General features: G+C 34.0%; 1 protein-coding gene across 10 annotated transcripts in view; it reads right to left on the reverse strand.

Annotated features, from left to right (window-relative positions):
* Positions 1 to 293: 293 nt before the first annotated feature.
* The window catches only part of ARHGEF3 (Rho guanine nucleotide exchange factor 3), a 131,431-nt gene continuing 112,661 nt past the window's right edge, over positions 294 to 19,063 (reverse strand). For 8 of the 10 annotated variants that reach the window (XM_032984334.2, XM_032984335.2, XM_032984337.2 and 5 more), the window contains 8 exons: positions 12,769 to 12,939; positions 10,962 to 11,024; positions 10,528 to 10,624; positions 10,350 to 10,426; positions 8,573 to 8,830; positions 6,136 to 6,306; positions 3,402 to 3,588; positions 294 to 2,458 (listed from right to left, as the gene is read on the reverse strand). In XM_032984334.2, coding sequence (XP_032840225.1) covers positions 2,112 to 2,458; positions 3,402 to 3,588; positions 6,136 to 6,306; positions 8,573 to 8,830; positions 10,350 to 10,426; positions 10,528 to 10,624; positions 10,962 to 11,024; positions 12,769 to 12,939 — 1,371 coding nt within the window. In that variant the 3' untranslated portion in view covers positions 294 to 2,111. Of the gene's footprint in view, positions 2,459 to 3,401; positions 3,589 to 6,135; positions 6,307 to 8,572; positions 8,831 to 10,349; positions 10,427 to 10,527; positions 10,625 to 10,961; positions 11,025 to 12,768; positions 12,940 to 14,775; positions 14,810 to 17,775; positions 17,903 to 19,063 lie in introns of those variants that run through there. The other 2 variants (XM_032984342.2, XM_032984343.2) reach the window with 2 other exon arrangements.

Consider the following 19,063-nt stretch of genomic DNA (forward strand, 5'->3'; position numbering starts at 1 on the left):
AACTGAGTGCAGGGACTCGTTTCTTTGTTACTATTTTGTATCTAGCAAATTAGATCCAAATATGTAACCATGTGGAAGTGTTACATATGTTAAGCCTCCCTGTGTGAACCCTTGCGATCTTTTTTTTAGTCTTCTTGCACAAACAACCAAACCAAATAAAAATCAAAACGGTTTAATGTAATTTATTTGAAATGCTTCCAGAGAAGTTTAAGACTATTTTTTTTTTTTAAAAAAAAAAAAAAAGGACAATACACACATTCATTCTTTCTTCTCTAACTGAACACTTTACATGCTTTTCACTCTTTTTAAACATTTTACTGAACAGGTTTTATGAAAATGGTTCCTCATCCAATATGCTTTCCTATCCCTTTCTTTTGCAAATTCTTCCTTTCTCTCATCTTCACTGGGATACTCATTCAGCTCTAAAAATGAAGCAGTTGAAATAAATTACACAGCCTGAAACAGAAAATTTACTTTTTTGAAAAACTATAAATACAGAAATATGTTCTATAGGGTAAAAATGACATTTTCTTAGAAAGTAAAAATACCTTGTTTTACATTGTTTCGCATCTTGTCACACTGATTTCTGTAATGCTCATCAGCATTATATATATGTAAGATACTTGATAGTGATTTTCTTAAACTTGTAGAATACAACAAAAATGTTTTTGGCAATAACTTAACAGTTTTTCTATTTTTGTTGTTACAAGTACTTCGCACAGGTTACCTTGTGTAATGTCAAGGATCATTTAAATTTATTAATATATCATTTTCATAACTTGCTACACCGCACTGGCATTATTTCTTATACTAAGAAATAAAATATTACCCAGGGATTCCTGAAAAGTAACAAGATACTGAACTGAGTGTTTTAGACTGCATTTAAGTGACTCATCAGCTTCTCATCATAATGAGTAGATTAAATCAGCCACCAGAAAACACAGTAACATTTCCAATTACAGCATGAGATTAAATGCAACAAAAACTTTTAAAAGAAACTTGAGAAAAATATAAAGGATGTAACACATCCTAAAAGAAAAGCAATTCCCTTTTTGTTTAAACATTCTCTACATAATACCATAGGGTATTTGCAGAGCAGCATTTACATAAAATTGTCACTTAGTTTAAAAACCAACTACATGCAATTGTAAACAGACATTTACAGAAAATTAATTGTTTTAACATTAATTTAGTGGTGCTTAAAACCAACAGTGGAGGTCAGTGGAGTGCAAAATGCTGAAGAGGGCCTATTAACAAGCAAAAGCCTTTTTCCATTCTTTTCCTGTTTGGCACGGAAAGCAAACTACCAGCTTATTTACAAATACTCAGTATTCTCAGCATTTCATTTAATTCAGTGCTGGCTGTAGAGGTTTGGTTGTTTGTTTTCTTTTTGTTTCCCCCTCCTCCTCCCCCCAGCTTGTTATTTGTAGCATTACATGCTTTGATAAATAAACCATAGCACTATGCTGATCACTTTAACTGACCAGATTTTATTAAGCTCATTGCTGGATCTTAGGACAGTGCTTCCTTTTGAAAAATTAATCCTTAAAGAGTCACTGGTTACATGGCCCGCTGTTTATAGTTCTTGTTGATTAATACCACAAGAGTTCAGATAGGTTACTTCAAGATGTTTTTCTTTTTTTTTTTTTTCTCCAAGAAACTGTTCTTTCCTTCCATGCCTTTATGAAAACTTACTATCTTGATACCTGTGCTGAAACCCCACAGAATAAATCCACATCTTCAGCTGCCCCATTAGAGGGAAAAAAAAAGTACTTTAAAAATTATGAAAAGATCCTTTATGTAATGCATATATAAACAGTAGTTTAGAGATTCTGTTTACAGCAGGACATTGAGAATAACTGGTCAAGTACCTCTTTCATCCACCTTAGATGTTTATGGAATATAATCACAGGACATGAGTTGCAAGAGATTCCAGCTTATACAGATGGGCAGTTACAGTACTACACTCATAGGTACGAATACAAGAAGGACTGCATTGACGTTGTCACAAAAAGTATTTTAAAAGTGCTTCTCCAAATGGTTCCAATGTATGGAATGCAAATACTGTACAGGTAAAAGACAGATTTTCTTTCATGAACTGTAAGTTTTTGTCAAACATTGGTTTCTATTTGCTTTTCATTTTCAGAAGAGTTTGTCTGTTCCATACGTTCACAGTCAATGCTGATCTCACTGGTGTCCATACTACAGTCTGACTCACAGTCTGACTGGTCCATTTGCTCGAGCGTGCTCTCCCCCTGGGGTACTCTGCTTCCATTTGGTGACAAAAGAAAATGTGTTTCCGAGTTCAGCACACCAGCTTTGCCTGCACACGTAACTTTTTCTTTGGCTTGTCGGATACAGTTAAGCCACTGTTGTTTGTTGAAGGAGTCATTGGCTTGGAGTGAGTGAGTCTGGCTTTGAGATCCATTTTTGAAGCTGACTCTAAAGAAGTTTTTGACTGAAAGAAACAATACATATCAAAACACTGAATGCTTAGGCTGAATGGTTTTTATAATCAAAGAGTATATTTAAATAACAGAATCTGCAAAATCTTTGACTTAAGGTGTTTTCCTGCCAGTACCATGTCAGACCAGAAAAAAGAGTCTGGGTGTCTCCTTGTTTTGTGGGGCAAGAACACAGAACACCACAAGCACCTCTAACAATTTCATATTGTTGGACTAAACAATTTTGGTTCTGCCATGCATGAGCTACCCATAAAGCTCTAGGTGAATCAACAGGATTAAGGCTTTTCCCACACTTCAACGCCTCTCCTACTTCTCCGCAAAGCAGATTTCCAGAACCTTCGCTGAATACTGTGTCTTGTGTCAGCTGGAGATTGCCTTATCTCTTCCATTCACTTCACTAATAAAGTGAATACATATAAAAAGCCCTCAAAGTTCTCACAAGGTAAGTGAGATTCAAAGGACCCTTGTAATAGAAACAAGCATCTTTATAATATGCTTAATTAGAAGGACATTAACATGAATAGCTGCAGTCTTAACACTGAGCATGGCATTAATTATTTTTCAGCTGAAAGACTTAGTTAGGGAATAGCAATCAATGTCTCCATAACACACGTAAGGTCATAACAGCTAAAGCTTAAGATTTCAAAATATACTTGCTTATAATTTTTTGGTTTTGCCACTACATTCTACGTATTGTTCCCTTCTCACCTGATTACAGAAGCAGGTGTGTGGAGAAATCCCATTATCAATATAGTAAACTTTGAGAAACAATCTAAAAGAAGCAAGTTACAACATAATAAACCAGTTTAAAATAAAATTCAAGACATTGGATATAGATAACATGAATTTTGGAGGAAACATTCTGATGTTTCACTGGCAGATGTCTTTAGGTTCGAATGACCTTATATGAGCAAATTAAAAAATGTGTAGTCATACTTCTCTCATTGTTGCTGAATGCACCACGTATGGATCCACCTAATCGCACCTCTCCATCCTGAAAGTCTTCTAGCACAAGTTCCTTCACTGGAATTGGCTGCCGATACAGCTGGTAGCAGAGTTGTTCATTATGGGTGATAGCTCGAGTAATCACCAACACTTCTTCAAACAGGAAGACATGCAGTTTCTATGAAAAGTTAATAAATAATAAAGCATTATTCCTTTTTTAGAACATCATTAAACCAAATTTATTTAAACTCTGTTATGTTAGAAGGTTGTGTTTTCAACAGTTAAATAAGGATTCCTTTCTTCCCACTATTTAAAAGTCTTACAGTACAACAGCATATAAATATGTAAATACATTTTAAAAGCTTCTACAATTATTTTTCCTGTCCTCAGTTCCTTATGTCATGATCCTAACTAATCTTTTAGTGTTGAGGCCTTGAAATGTGCATGACATTTCGAGGCTCTCTACAGAAGCATGCTTATACGCATTCTTCTTTCTGACACCCACTTTACTGCCTGTGTTACTAAGAAACAGGCAATCTTATTCATCCAAATATTTTCAATGAACAATTATGAGCAATGTTTTTACAATTTACATGCTGCTCACAATCAGCTTTACCACAGCTCTTTGAAGCTCAGAAAATTACTGCTGCTCCTAGGTGGCACAATTCACCTGTTACCATCTTTAAATTGCATTCCTCCTCACATTCTGCAAACTCCAGTGGCTTCCAATAATAAACAAACTGAACTTTTAAATTCATTTCACTTGGTATCACAAACTGAAATTAATTTTTTTTTTCACTGCCCAAATTTTCTTCCCAATCACAAATAACTGTTCTTTGCTTCTAGAGCTGACCTGACTAAATCTAAATAGAAGCATTATTTACAGTTTTAACACAAGATAGAACTTCAGATTCATTTAGCTCACTGTCCCATCTTCCACTAGCTCATGTTTTCAGAAAACTATACTGAAAGAGGTAATTACAGCTGAAACATTTCCCAATATGCCTTGGCAGTCTTCTGATATTGAAAAAGTTCCTCTTCATTCTATTTTTCCACAACGAATGTCTCGTTTTATATCCATGAACAGTCCAACTTTATTCCACTTGTGCTTTTCTAAGTCTTCACAAAACACTCACCTAAACTTTTTGTTCCTTATTCTGCAGTGCTGTCATCTTTTGTATTAACAGCGACTCTATACAGTCTGGTAAAGAATCTATCCATTACGTGTTTCAGTTTATACGTTCAGCAAATGGCTACCTTCTGATGTGAATGAAATATGAAAGCAAAAATGTGTGAGATTAAATATTTGAGGTATATAAAGGTATGGCTTGTTAAGTAGGGTTGGATTTTGTTGCTTGTTTGTTTGTTTTTTTTAATATTCTAAATGTGCAGTAAAAATACTGCATTTATTTTGAAACTCAGTTTTCAAACTACCATCCACAAAATGTTGCAGATTCTTCATAATGCAAAGCTTTCTTATGTCTGATTTTAGGGCAAGTCATACGAAGCTCCTTTCTTTTCACAAAAGCTAAAAGTCTGTAATAGCAGGTGTGAGACGAAGACTGATAATATTAAGATATAAATGATCTGTTTTTCGCCCCAAATCAAAGAAACACACAAGCACAAAAATATCCCACACTGTCAATTGTATTCAAGGAATACATCAGTGTGGAAATGTCCCAAAAATGCTTGGGAATTTTACATACTGTTCATAATTTGAACATAATTAATTATATACTTATGTTATGCTACCAAAGAAAGCCAGGTTAGTGTGGATGGAGCAAAGGAAGTTCATCAGAAAGATGAAATTGCCAGTTTCTTCCTGCTAGTTTGCTATACATTAACTGCCTGCTTGACCTCTACCAGGTGAACCAGAAAACAGTATCCATTTCATCTTTCCATCTCAGCCATAAAGTAAAACACAATCCTTCTGTTGTATGCATAAACATGCTACATAAAAGCACTCCCAATGCAGAAAAATGCATTTAGAATCCTGCTCACTTTGTTTGGTTGTTTTTTTAATAAAACTTTCACATGATCAGTTAACGAGAAAAAGATCTTTTTTCATTGTTTGTCCATTCAAAATTTCATGTTGTTTCTGCTTAACCTGGGCAAAAAAATAAAGTATAAGAATGATTGGTTTCTTTTCTATTAATATCTCTACCAACCTACATGGTTTGTGTTGGGTTTTTCTGAAAACAGAAAGCTCAGCTTGTGACACTGATCAATAGTGCAGACTCCTGGAGATTGGAATTCGCAGTATCAAATAAATACCAAATTTCTCTGGTCAATAAATTAACTTTGCCTTCAACAAATAATTCAAGTAAAATATTCCTAGTAATCACAGCCTTTGATAGATTTAAAATTTGTTAGTACATTTTGTGTGTCATTATTAGTGAGTCACTATCATGTCTCTGAGACTGGAAATATGTTTCTTATTTGCTTTTTTTCCTCACAAGTTTTACTGAAATTTATCAGATTTACAATTTATCTGGTTTATTGTTAGGTCTCCTTAAGAGAGACAGGCATGTAAGCTCATTAACTCCATATAAAGATAACTGACTGCTAACAAAAATGATGAGAGTTATATATAATAGTTAGTGTTTGTCAACTTCCTATATATGAGAGGGTCATGATTCTGTATGTATACTCACAGCTCTTTTAGCTGTCATGCAAAATGAAGGTATCTTTAAAATCTATTTATGACAAAATATTTATTCCTTACCACTCCCCTGTTGTTCTTCAGTTCACCATGACAACATACAACACGTGAATTGTCAATCAATGAATCCCTTTGGCCTTCTTCAAGATAAATAAGTCTCTCTTTGTAATATCGGCATTCAGATTCACCAGTCTTTATGTTGATTTCTGCCACTATGCCCTGAATTATATTTATCTACAGAAAAACAATGAAAGCACATGAAGTTTAATTAGCCAGTCCAATATTCAGAGCCATCTCCTAACAATTTGAACTGTAGCTACAAGAAAATACATTTTAATTTACAGTATATTTTTCATGATTTTTTTGCAGACCAGTCTATAACAGTATTAGCAACAAAATTAAGCAGATTACAGTGTAGAAAGGCACTTCAGTTTGACTTTATCATTGTTTCTAACAGTGGCTTAAAAATCTGATATTTATCTCTCTATATCAAATCGAAATAGGCTAGAATTAAGATAAAGAGATGTCAGCTGAAATGTTCCAGTAAGTGACAAAGGACAAATAACCTGCCTTAAAAATACTTATTTAAAATAGGTTATAATTCTCTGAAAACTGATGTGTCATATCAGAGAACAAGAAATAGAAATACTATCAAGATCTTTATCCTGCAAAACATGCAAAACAATAAATTCTCAACTTTTGTTCATTATGAAAGTCACCCTCTGGAAATAATGTAAATTAATTTTATTTTACAACTCCACTACTTGCATATATCTACTTTTAATTGTAAAATTGTAATCTTGCCTTTTTACTTAAAAAAAAAAAAAAAAAAACACATTAAAAAAAATCATGGCCTTTAAGGACCTTGACATCAATTTATCTGAAACTTAAAATACGGCTCCTTAACTGGGCATGTGGATGTGCAGTTCTGTTGATTTTAGTAAGCTCTTAATAGTGGTCATAAGTTGCTTAGACGGATCAAATTCCTCTGTTAAATAACTAGAGGTGGAGCAGGGGAATGGGTTGAGATATATGTGCCAAATAGATAATCCAAGAATCTACTGATCTCAGGAGATTTATCAGGGATCAGCTTGGCTCTATGTGCTTATAGCAGATTGTCAGACAGGAAGACAAATGTACTTCATAAGCTTAAAACAGTGTTAATAGCCAATCACATAGAGTAATTTCTGTTTCCTAATTTAACTTGATAAATATACAATTTATGAAATATATCACTTCAAAGATAAAGCATTCTGCTGAAGCAGAATACCACCAAGCTATATAAGGCTACTGAAATATCAAGAAAAAAATCCTGATTATATTTTATTAAATAACTACCAAATACAAGTACCAGAAGAAAGCATTTAAAATATTTTTTAGAAGATATTACCAGGTATTATGTAGAAAAGCAAACCTTTGAAATAAGCAGAAGAATTCTTTGAGATACTAATGATTTTTGTTTGAGTCTAAAAGAATATACACGAGGGGAAGATCTACCATATGGATTACAACTAAATGTGGGTTGTAATCCAAGCTCTGAATTTAAATCACAGTTGTCCCATTTTACAACAGTGAAGTTGAGCTGGGTAAGTGATTTGGGGAAGGAAAAGCAGAATAATAGTGGTCAGGTACATATGTTTTGAAGCAGGCATCTCCCAAAAAAAGCAGGGCTGTCATTCTTCAGCAAAGAAATACTAAAATGTTCAAAATGTTCAAGTCTAGGCAAATTATAAATTTTGTCCTGAAAATATTAATGAAATTTACTTATATTTAAATACTAGTCAAAAGCAGTAAGATACAGATAATATTTATTTATTCATTAATTTAGAAGTGTGTTTCAAACAAATCTACTACAGTAAACTGATTTAAACCAAGGTACATATTTGCATGTATGCACATAGAATAGGATCTTTTTTTTTATATATGTGTGTGTGTGTGTGTGTATATATATGGGAAAGAACAGAAATCTTAGAAACCTTTCAAAATAACTGAACCAGGTCCCTTTCTATTACTAAGGAAGTTTTAAAGCCTTGGATTTATCCATCTGGTTTTACTTCAGAAAGTGCAAAACTATTCTGAATAAAAAACAAAACAAAGGCAAATTTCAGCAACATTCCTGGAGTTGATAATTAATCTAGATCCAGAGATTACAAAAGGTCTCAAACCAGTGGAAAAAACTTCACTCAATGATCTAAAGGCTGAAAAGAAATCTCCACATTACCCAATTTAGATTAGCATGGAAAATTACATTGAAAGGTAAATATAAAATGGACAAGGATCAAACAAGGGCTATGGAAAACCCCTCCCATCTCCCTCCTCTTTTTTTTTGTGTCACTTTGCTACTAAAATAGGATTTAATTGGGGGAGCAGGGCTAGATATTTCATGTATTACTTTTGGCTGTTCATATACGTATTAGGATTTCCATATTTCATGTAGTGTCCCGTAATAAACTAAAAGTGATATAATCTCCTAAAAAACCCAAACTGAACAGCAACTCACAGCTTCTTCAAGGTGCTGCTGATCTGGATGATCATTTGGTGTGTGTCTCAAAATTTCTCTGAGTAGTAATGGGTATTTAACCAAACGACTTCTTGGGATGTCAAGGAAATTCCAAAGGTCCAGTTTGCGACTAAAAGGAGACTCTAAGCAGCGCTGTAGGAAATCTTGCACTCTGTGATCTTGTTTCTTGTGATCCAGTAAAGCTTTGGCTGCTACTTGATTGCTGCAGTAGCTATCATAGGAGTTTAGGCATGGAAGCTGAGGAAAGGAATAAATTATTCTGCAGCTGAAACAAAGCACAGTTTGCTACACTTAAAGTTTCACATGATTCAGGATGTCAAAACTCATGCTGAGATTCTTTAACTGGAGATCCATCCACAATCAATTGATGATAATGTTTCCAACATATATAATGTTTACAAGGGTCCCTGGACCACCTTGTTCATCATTTAAATCATTTAGCATCACTAGCTCATCTCTCAGTTCTTAGAGTTCTCAAATATTATTCCAAAGTATTAAAAACATCCATGACTTAAGACTGAGCACTACTTAGTGCAGACAGTAGTTGAACACAGAAGTTTGATTTTAATTATGAATTGAAATAAATGCCTAGGAATGAGTACTCCCAAACCTGGCCTTTTTTAGATATGCAAACTTCTATATTCAAACTTCTTCATTGCCCTCAAGAGCCTTGACCAAACTATGATGACAAAACCATGCCTTAAATCTGAGAAAAATTAGCCTGTATCTTGATTAGAACAATATATCCATTCACAAAGACCGCTTTATTAAGACAATTACATGTAAAGTCTTCACCAAAAGAAATTAAGACTTGGACATATTTGGAACAAGAGAAGTTCACTGGTGTTCAAACACATCAGAAAATAAATATATTTAAAATTACTTTATACAAAGAAAAACAGATGGTTTTTGACACTTATAAGGTTATCATTAACTATTTGAATTATGTACCATCAGTGATCATTATTTAAGTCATCAGTTTCTCTTATTTACAATAGGCCACTGTTTCACACAGAGCTGCTAAATGTTATTACCTAATCCCTTAAAAATTTCAAGTCCTTTTTTTCCTGATAGACTTCATTACTTACATATAATTACAAGTAAGCTTCTCATTATCTAAATCCTTTAAAACATAGCTCTTTTATGATATAATGAGCAATTTTATCAACAGAACTAACAAAAGCTATTTTCAGTGTTTATGTTGTTGGATGCTAGTGAAAGTGAACTTGCCAACTTTTTCTTTTGAGGGTCAGCAATAGCATTGCTTTTATATCCCTGTCTGCCTTATTTTAAGAAACTTCTAGAAAATCAACATCTTTGACAGCACTAACAACTACCTGTTACCTTGACTGAAACAGACTGACATTCAAAAATAATTGCAGGGTGCCCTTACACAATGTGACTGTTCAAGCTTCATTTCCCTAGGAAGCCAGAGTACAAATGACAGATTCTTAAATTATCTACATGAGACAAACTCTCACCTGACTCTCAACTTTTATTTAAAACATATTAAATACTGCTCATCTCCTGAATAGCAAAAGCTTTAAAATCAACATCCTAGTCTAAATCTTTGAATGAAAAATCCCTGAGAAGAAGAAAATAGCCCATTATGTCTCTGAATAGTTGCCTTACATTTTAAAAATACTTTGAGAATAGATTTTTGTCATGTTATGCTAGAAATGGAAAGGAAATTGTCTGATAAAACCTACGTTGCAGCTTCAAACTAGTCCCAAAATTGATTTAAACTCTGCCTTACCCAACCCACAAGGATATGGCCAACATGTTCTGTTGATCCATCAGGTTTCCTGACCTCTTGAAGTCTCCGAAGAAGATCTGATCATGATTAAAAAAATAAGAGAAACTTCACTTAATGAACCAGATGACTATAAATCTATGTGCAATAGAAATGCAGACAAAGACTATTTGAGTTTTACCTTCATGTAGAGGAATTAGAGAGTCCAACGTTCCAAAAATTTGGTTCAGCTCTTGCTCTGTCATTATGGAAAGTTTAAGCATTGGGTCATGGTAAGCCTGAAAAGAATAAAAAGGAGAGCTTTGCAATTAATATATCATTGGCAGCTGAAAAATTGGTGACAGCATTTAAAGCTCTTTGTAAATACAAACAGACCAATTGCTGAGAATATTTTAAAGCTTCATAATCGTATCTGAAACTATCAGTTTCATATTAAAAAAAAAGAAAAATTAAAGCAGCATATTTAAATGTTTCAGAAAGAGCGGGAAAATATAAACATGTTTTGTTTTTTTCCTTGTCTTACTGTCTTAACAATTAGAAAAGCAAGGGTTACTTAAAAAGTGCTATTAACCAATGAATACCATTTGTTGTGGTTTGCTTTTTTAAAAAACATACCTTTTTTGCTAACTTCAGATCTTCTATCAAGTCTTCTTCTCCCTGGGAAAGTTCAAAAATAGCCTATAAAGAGAGACACAAATATTAGAAAATATCTTTAGTTAATCTATACCCAACTTGTTCAGTTGATGTTATATTCTGAATAGCTGTCTTAATACTATGTAGCAGAATTTCTCCGATAAACCTAATTGCAGAAATAAAGCACAGCTTTATTCCATAGCTGCAGAATCATGTGTGGTATTTTTTAAAACAGAGCTGTATCAGATTGTTCATAAAATGTTTGTCTGAAATAGCCAGAGTTAATTTTTTTTTTTTCAAATGGATGCGTTTCCAGATGGGGGAGCTATCTTCAGTGTAATATTTTGACTCAACTAACTCTTTATACAACTATATGCACAGGAATTTATTGTGTTCCATTTTAACACATGCAGAGGTGAAAGTTCCAGGTAGTCTAGTAAGCAAGACAGATCTTCTTTAAAACACTTCTTGGGTAGTGAACACTTTTATTTTGGTACCAGTTCATTTTTTTGTTACAAAGGCTGAGCTCTACTTAACTGTTGGCTGATGTTAGTTACTTCTCTTGAAGCAGATCTGGGACTCTAAAGCTTGCAGATTAAAATTAACTACCACCCCAATACACTAACTTATCAAAATACCATTTTATTTACTCATTGTATAATTTAATTCTAAACTGGGGAACAACAAAAGTAAACATTTTGGTCAGTTACAATTACTAACTTCACAGTCAAGGCTTTCAATCTGCATAAATCATGGAGGAACATCTTCAGCTCCTGCAAATTCTCCTACCTTAATAAAATACGCAAGTTAACTGACAGCAAATGTGTGAAGCAGTTCAGATATTCTGTTGAGGCATGCAGTATGTGAACCAATATAAAAGCAGAATCCTCATGCAAAGTTTCCTGGAATACAGTTCATTTATTTTGACTCTATGAAGGGTCCTGGCTTTTGCCCCAAGACCGTAACGACTGTTGCTCTATGCAAACAGTTTCTACAGTTTATTTTTCAATAAGCTGCCTTTCAAGTTCTCAATTTTAAAAGTTATTTCCTATGATTTCTTCCACAAAGTTGAAGTCTGCACAAGAAATGCTTGTTGTTACTGTCATTTGATTTATGACTCAGTCCCTGAAGCATTCTCAGAGAGATTGTTATAAACTCTGTTGATACTGCTAGAAATTTCTTTAGAAAAAAAATATATTTGATTCCGTAGGAGCTCTTGTCATTAGCTGTAACGTGAACTATTTAGAATTTGCCATGTACAACACATTAAAACCACTGATGTATTTTTTTTTTTCCTTTGGAACATACCTCTTTTGATCAATATTTCATCTTTCTAGCACTTAAAACTTCCTCAAAGACACTCTTTTCCAACGAGGGAAATGATTGTGCATTTCTGTGTGTACATATCACTTGATGAATACCTGTTCCTGAAATAGCATGCTCATCTATCATTACTAGAACAACAAAAATGGAACATCAAAATGTCAACCCTCACTACAGAAACTGTCATACAGAACATGTACACACATGCAGCCAATCACAGTACAGTATATCTTAGTAACTTCACATTTATTAAGGAAATATGATGAGTTGATTTAAAAAAATAATAATCTAATATAGCTTGAATTATAAAGACTATGAATGGAATTTTGCTTCTAGTGGAGGTGGTGACTGTTCACTTCAGGAAAGCTTCATGCGCTATTCTAATGTCTACACTAGCATTTCTCAACTCAAATGTTTAAAGATGATTTTGAACATGAAAAATTTATGGTTAAAAAAAAAATTATACCTCTTGACGCTTGATTTCTTTAGATGTAAGCATGTTGTTGACACAAACATCAAAGGTCTCACTCCATAGTTTACTGTCTCTCCGTTTCGTGTTAGCAGGAGGCATATTTCGAGACCATGGTCGTGGACTGAACAGATCTGGGCGACTGTCACTACGGAAACTGATAGAACGCTAGAAATATATAGAAGAATATTTTTTTATTGTTAGAACAGTTTCACATTACACATTTTTTCTAAGAAATTCATATACACAGTGCAGTACAATAAACATACATTATCTAATTAGTTTTTAAGGTGAACTTAACGTCAATGTTTGACACTGAGAATGTAAGAAAATTATTTAAATACATCTTTATGGAAGGCCGGTACTTCCATTCCTGCAGTGAAGTGTGTCCTGTTCTCAACATGTTTAAAACTATACAATGCACTCGTATACCATGCAACAATGGACTACAAGGATAATGGCAGAATGGTCCAACACACTAAATTAACATAACTAATCAAACACAAAGTTTCATTACGGTAAACAGACAGGAATTATTCATGCATTACACATATCTGCCTCCTTAGATCCCTAATATTTAAAAACTTAGAATTAATATAAATTTTAGAGACAAAACTAGTACGAATACTTTTTTGGTTCATTTTGAAATAAAGATTCTATTGCTACATAGAAACTGTGGAAAGCGAGGACAGCAAAATCTGGTAGGTAAAGTCATCTTGTGTTGCAACAGTCAGTCAACAGAATTGTTTTGTTTTGTTTTTTATTTTGGAGGGGTGGGATTGTTCAAAGGTGTCTGTACTGATAAACAATAGATCCAACCTTGAGGATATCAGGTGAAAAGGTGCATTACATCAAACACATATTACTGGTTAAGAAAAAAATGTTTTCTCAGTTGGGCTGAGAGAAGATTCATGAAGTGAGACCGCCCTTCAAAACCTTTCCTATTACCTTACTGAGTGTCTTGATACATGACGGTAATACTTTTTTTTTTTTGTAAGCTGTCAGAATCATTAAATATTTGATCGCTATAATCATCACAGATATGTCCATAAACAGAATTAAATACTTGGTGCTATAATGCTCTGACCAAACTGGTTTTAATAGATAAAGAAAACCCTTCCAACTGGTGACATCTCAGATGAGATCAAGAAACTAATTCACATAGAAAGGTGTGAAATGGGTATCTGACTGAAAAGAGAAGAACAATCACATTATCTTCAAGAAAAAGCTGTGTCAGTATTCTGATTTTAATGTTTATGATGAACAACAAGCCAGATTATTTTCACACCATTTGCTGCTACTTATTTCCTAGCAGTTTAAGAAATGTGTTAAACAATCAGTGCTAGGAGATAGCAAGTTGTAAAATACCAGTATTGTGTTCTGCTATTGTAGAATCTTTAATACTATTTCTGGAGCCTCTAAACTCTGATGATGAGTACCAGTAACTCTATTATATGGTCTGATCTATAAACTTCAATAAAAACAAGTCCAATTTTAAGTGAGACTTGAGAGTTCTATTTGCCTGTAGACTCACAGAAAGAGTTCAGGCTCAGGATGGATACTTCATGCTCTCACTGTGCTATTTTGAAAAGATTCCTTTCTTGCTTCATTAAAATTAGAGGCTTCTTTTTGAGGTCCTACCTCTGAAATGCCACAAGTACTTCACATTCTTGAAATACTCTACGTTTTTGTTGTTATTTAAAACCTGACTTAAGTAACACAACCATCTTTCAATTGCCTTGGGTAAGAATACTTAAAACAAATTCTCTTCATTTGCAGGTGGAAAGCAGCATATACAAAGTACAATCACTGAAATTCTCCTCTGAGGATAAGAGCCCACAAAATTCAAACAGTGCCCATAAATATGTTTTTAAAATATCAGAAGACATATAATATAAATAAAAACTGTGCCTTTTAACAGAAGCCATTTTCAGCCCTACTTGGAATTGACAAAACCCCTAAAAATAAACACACACACACACACACACACACACATATACCAACCTTCCAAAACTTTGCAAGTCAGGTGCTAGTCTTCCTTCAACAGTTAAGAAGATAAGAAACACACAAGAAATTACATGCTTAATTTACGCTTGTTATAATGATGAATCATGGAATCCATTACTTTCACATGCAAATGGAAATATTAGGGAAAAGAGGCAGGTGTGTTGCATCCACAAATCACCAACGATGAGAAGGCAGCCAAGCAGAACAGTTGTCATTCCATGACCCAAGGTGGAATGCCCCTTTCCATGCATTCCCATATGCATCCTCCAGTATCTAGCTCCTTTGTTTGTAGCAGTGTTTTCTTAAAGGAATGTTTTATGTTGAATGAAGACAGAACTTACAATGAAAAACAGCAGACTGATTTTTAAATAAATACCTTGATCTTGAAACCTTTTAACAAAAAGTCATATATCATGTCATAAAATGGCATGCACCTATAACAACAAATTGAAATTACACAGTTTTGAAAAAACATCCACTGATATTAATATTTCTTTATGCTGTATGAGAATGCTTGATACTATTCTCTACAGCCATATACTGTCTTCCATTGGGCAGAAGGGGCACAAAAGGAAACCAAACTCCACAAAATCCTGCATGCTTGTTTAGCATCTTTGCTACCTGAACACAGTAAGTATAAATTTATTTGATTTTTCTCATACATCAGCCTTTTAATTAACCATAAAAAGTGTACCTTGCTTATTATTAATAGGGAACATTGGATTGAGGGTATTTATTAATGGAAAGGGACAGAAATGTTTTGACATGTTATTTAACGATGAAGATAAATTTCACTTCAACAGCGAGTAGTTTCTTTTGCATGTTTCCTTCTTCTATATGCTAATGCAGTAAAGGCAAAAACACTGAATGACTTATTCTGATACACTGAAATTTAGTTAGGCCGGGAATCACACACTTCAGTGTGGAATCCAAGCTTATTTTAACATGTTATCTTCTCTTTTGCATACGCATTGCAAAAATTGGCTTGTAAAGCGATAAAAAGACAAACTAATACATCACCAGGGAAATACTATTTAATGCTAAAATTAATACTTTGTCTCTGGAGAGTCAGGCATACTTGAGTCATCAATGCTGTGACAGACAAGAATAGAAATGAGATGTAAACCTGACATATAAGCCTAACTAGAGAAATCCCCAAATAAAAAATAATTTCAATAAAACTCTCTGATAGTTTAAGATAAATGTACAACATCAGTTTAACCATCTCAGTTCTACTACTTTACCCAACTTTTTTTGCATATAAACCCATGTCAGTTTAGTGGATCAGAGCCCTAAACTGAAGTTCTACCAGAAATGTTGTTTTTAAAAACAAGTTTAAAGGTACTCTGATGGTATCTTTGGTTGGTATTCACCATGAAGGAGAAAAAAAAAAAAAGATATCAGTCATGTGATAGAATTCCATGAAGGAATTGTAGCAGTCTCAAAACAGCATTTCTACATCTCCAGTCTTTTAAAAATATTTTCCTAGTTTCTGGCTTCCTTAAAAAACATGCCCAGCATACTAGTTAAAAATTATGCCCATCTGGGATTATTAAAGTTTTCATATAATTCCAAAAACTAAAGGACCTGGGGGAGAATCCAGCCACAACCCCTGATTTTGTCTACTACATTTATCTGACTGCAGTATCTTTCACTCGCTGTTGCAAGACTATTACTATGAAGGATCTGTGTGTTACTGATGCTAATTCATGCAGTTAACAAACCTTAGTTTCAGCTGCACTAAAGCAAACAGCTTCACATACTGCGAAAAGGGCACTACAGATCAAAGTTCTAGCATTCAGAACTGATGTTAAAAAGTTTTCTTCTTAAGGATTTTTAGAAATTTCTGGCATCCTAAGATAGATAAAAATAATTTGGACTCCCTACTTAAATTCAAGACACAATGAAAACTGAAGTTGCAGAGGAAGCTAGCCAGACTTTAATTTCTCTCTTCAGCATCAGCTGGAGTACTTTTTCTGATCCTATTTTCAGCTTTTAAGCCAAACAGCACAGCTGTGAATAGGACCAAGCAGAAACAAGCAGATCATCATAATCATTAGTCTAGATTGATGTAGACTGAAAATACAGCTACAAAATAAAGTGTTTTTCCAGGTGGATAAACAAATATGAATACCTGTTCAGCATCTGGTATCGAGCAGATACACAGACAGACTCTGCCAGAGATCATAACAACATTATATTAGTCAGTTAATCCACAGTGCTCTGTGTGAAAAAACAGAGCGACTACAAAAATCAGAAAGAAAGCTGAAAAGTCTTTATGTGTTTTGTTACTTGGAATCCTTGTGGAAAACCATTGACAATAATGTGGAAAACTGTAATAAAGTTGACAGATAAAAAAATCAAATACCTCTATAATCAATAAAATATGTAAAACAGGAAAAGTTGCTAAGAACGTATCTTAAAAGACACTACACAGACCTCAGACATAGAGGTGTTTCTCTTCTACATGCAGGTTAAAAATCCATTGATATAAAATGGAAGTTACATGTGGAGAGGTATGGAGAATTATGCACAATAAACTGGGTTTTCTTCCTCTTACACGAATCTTCCAATCAAAAAGAATATGTAAGAAGGTTTGTTTGAAATGCTGTAAAGGAAAATAAAAATTTTCTAATTCCGTTGGAGTGGTCTTTTTGGATGGATGTTCTGCTGGCTTTGTTTTGTTTTATTCCAGGGGAAGAAGTTTGTTTTGGATGTTGTGGTAATGATAGTAGTTTTCTTCATTTTACAGATACAGAACATTTAGCAGCAATGCAAGAATAAACATGGGTTTTGACAGAAATAACAATGAAGATACATAAAAGTTTATCCAGTAAGAAAAGTTAACACTTTTTTTTAATAGGTATTACACCACGAAAAAAAAATCCTGCTCTATACTGTTCCACAAGGCACAGTGACAACTATGTCAACATATAATAAAGTAAAAAAGTTATACATGCTTCCCAGAATTCTTATAAATAATTCCAAATGGGGCACCTGAGCACAAGAAGGTTAGTCTTTTTTTTCCCTCGCGTTCTGCTGTTGCTGACAAAATCAGGTAAGTCAATTTATCAGCTATGAAGGGAGTTTTGAGAGACACCACCAGCATTCATCACTTGGAAATGGATTCAGACCTAGGATTTGGGGAATATATAGGTTGGTTTCTCATCACAGCTCCTTCAAGCACATAGTTACTTAGAAGAGATGGTATGAATAACATCATTGTTTAACCTGCTTAGAAGCAGACAGTTAATTAAAATATATTCTTACAATCAGTACAAACAGAGCAAGACTGAAACTGAAATGCTTGCTAGGATTTGCAACAAAGCCACTGGTTTCTCTCCTATTTTTGTACAAATTTGCCCTGAAACACATTTATGTAGCTCTCATCTTGGGAAGCTGCTACTATGTGCATGAAAGGATAGTTTATTTCAGATAGTCTAAATCAAACTTTATTAAATACAATATTGTACTGGACAACCCAGTCTCAAAGGCATTCACTACAGAATGATAGCGTAGATACTTAAATGAGGACAACAGCTGTCCAAGGCTGTGAAAAGGGAAGCGCTGTGCTTAGAAGCAGTTTGGCCAAAAATTAATTCACTTTCCACACTTCTCACAACTGGAACTAATGTAGTCCTTTCAGAGTCAAGCCAATTTTTTCCTGGAGGCAGACTATGGAGGAGATTTATACACTCCAGGGAATACAGGCATTTCTGCTCTAGTCACGCTATAATACACCTTCTGGATCAAACCCAGGCTGAAGGGAGTTCAGCCATTTTGTCTTTCCACCAACCCCACAAATGAGGCTTTTCTATGCTGATGTCTGCACTTTCAAAATCATAGGAAGTGAACACAGGAAAACCAATGTTAAAGAAACCCTGTAATATCTGTTTTCTAGATAAATACCACTACAGAAAAATGCGGTTCTTTCCCATGACTTCTTATTTATTTGTCGTAAGACTCCTAGTTCTAAAGTTGTATTTCTTTCCTCCTTGAGATTAACTGGTAACTTCAGTAATGCTCTAATTAAGCTAATTTTGATGAAGTAAGATTTTTAATACATTCAAGATATTTTTATATTTCCTCTCATCGAAGAAATTAGGCTTGTTAAACAATTTTCTTTAGATCTTATACATGCCTTCTTACCTAAACAGTTTTGAAGAGGAAACAGTCTGGCTTTCTAGGCCAGACCCACAGCAGTATTGCAGCTCCCAACTGTTTGCCACTCATGATAACCATTAGGAGTTATGCACCCAAATGTTTTGCAGTCTCCAGGTCTGAA

Source organism: Tyto alba, unplaced genomic scaffold (assembly GCF_018691265.1).
Source record: "Tyto alba isolate M040663 unplaced genomic scaffold, T.alba_DEE_v4.0 Super-Scaffold_3, whole genome shotgun sequence".
NCBI classification, from domain to species: domain Eukaryota; kingdom Metazoa; phylum Chordata; class Aves; order Strigiformes; family Tytonidae; genus Tyto; species Tyto alba.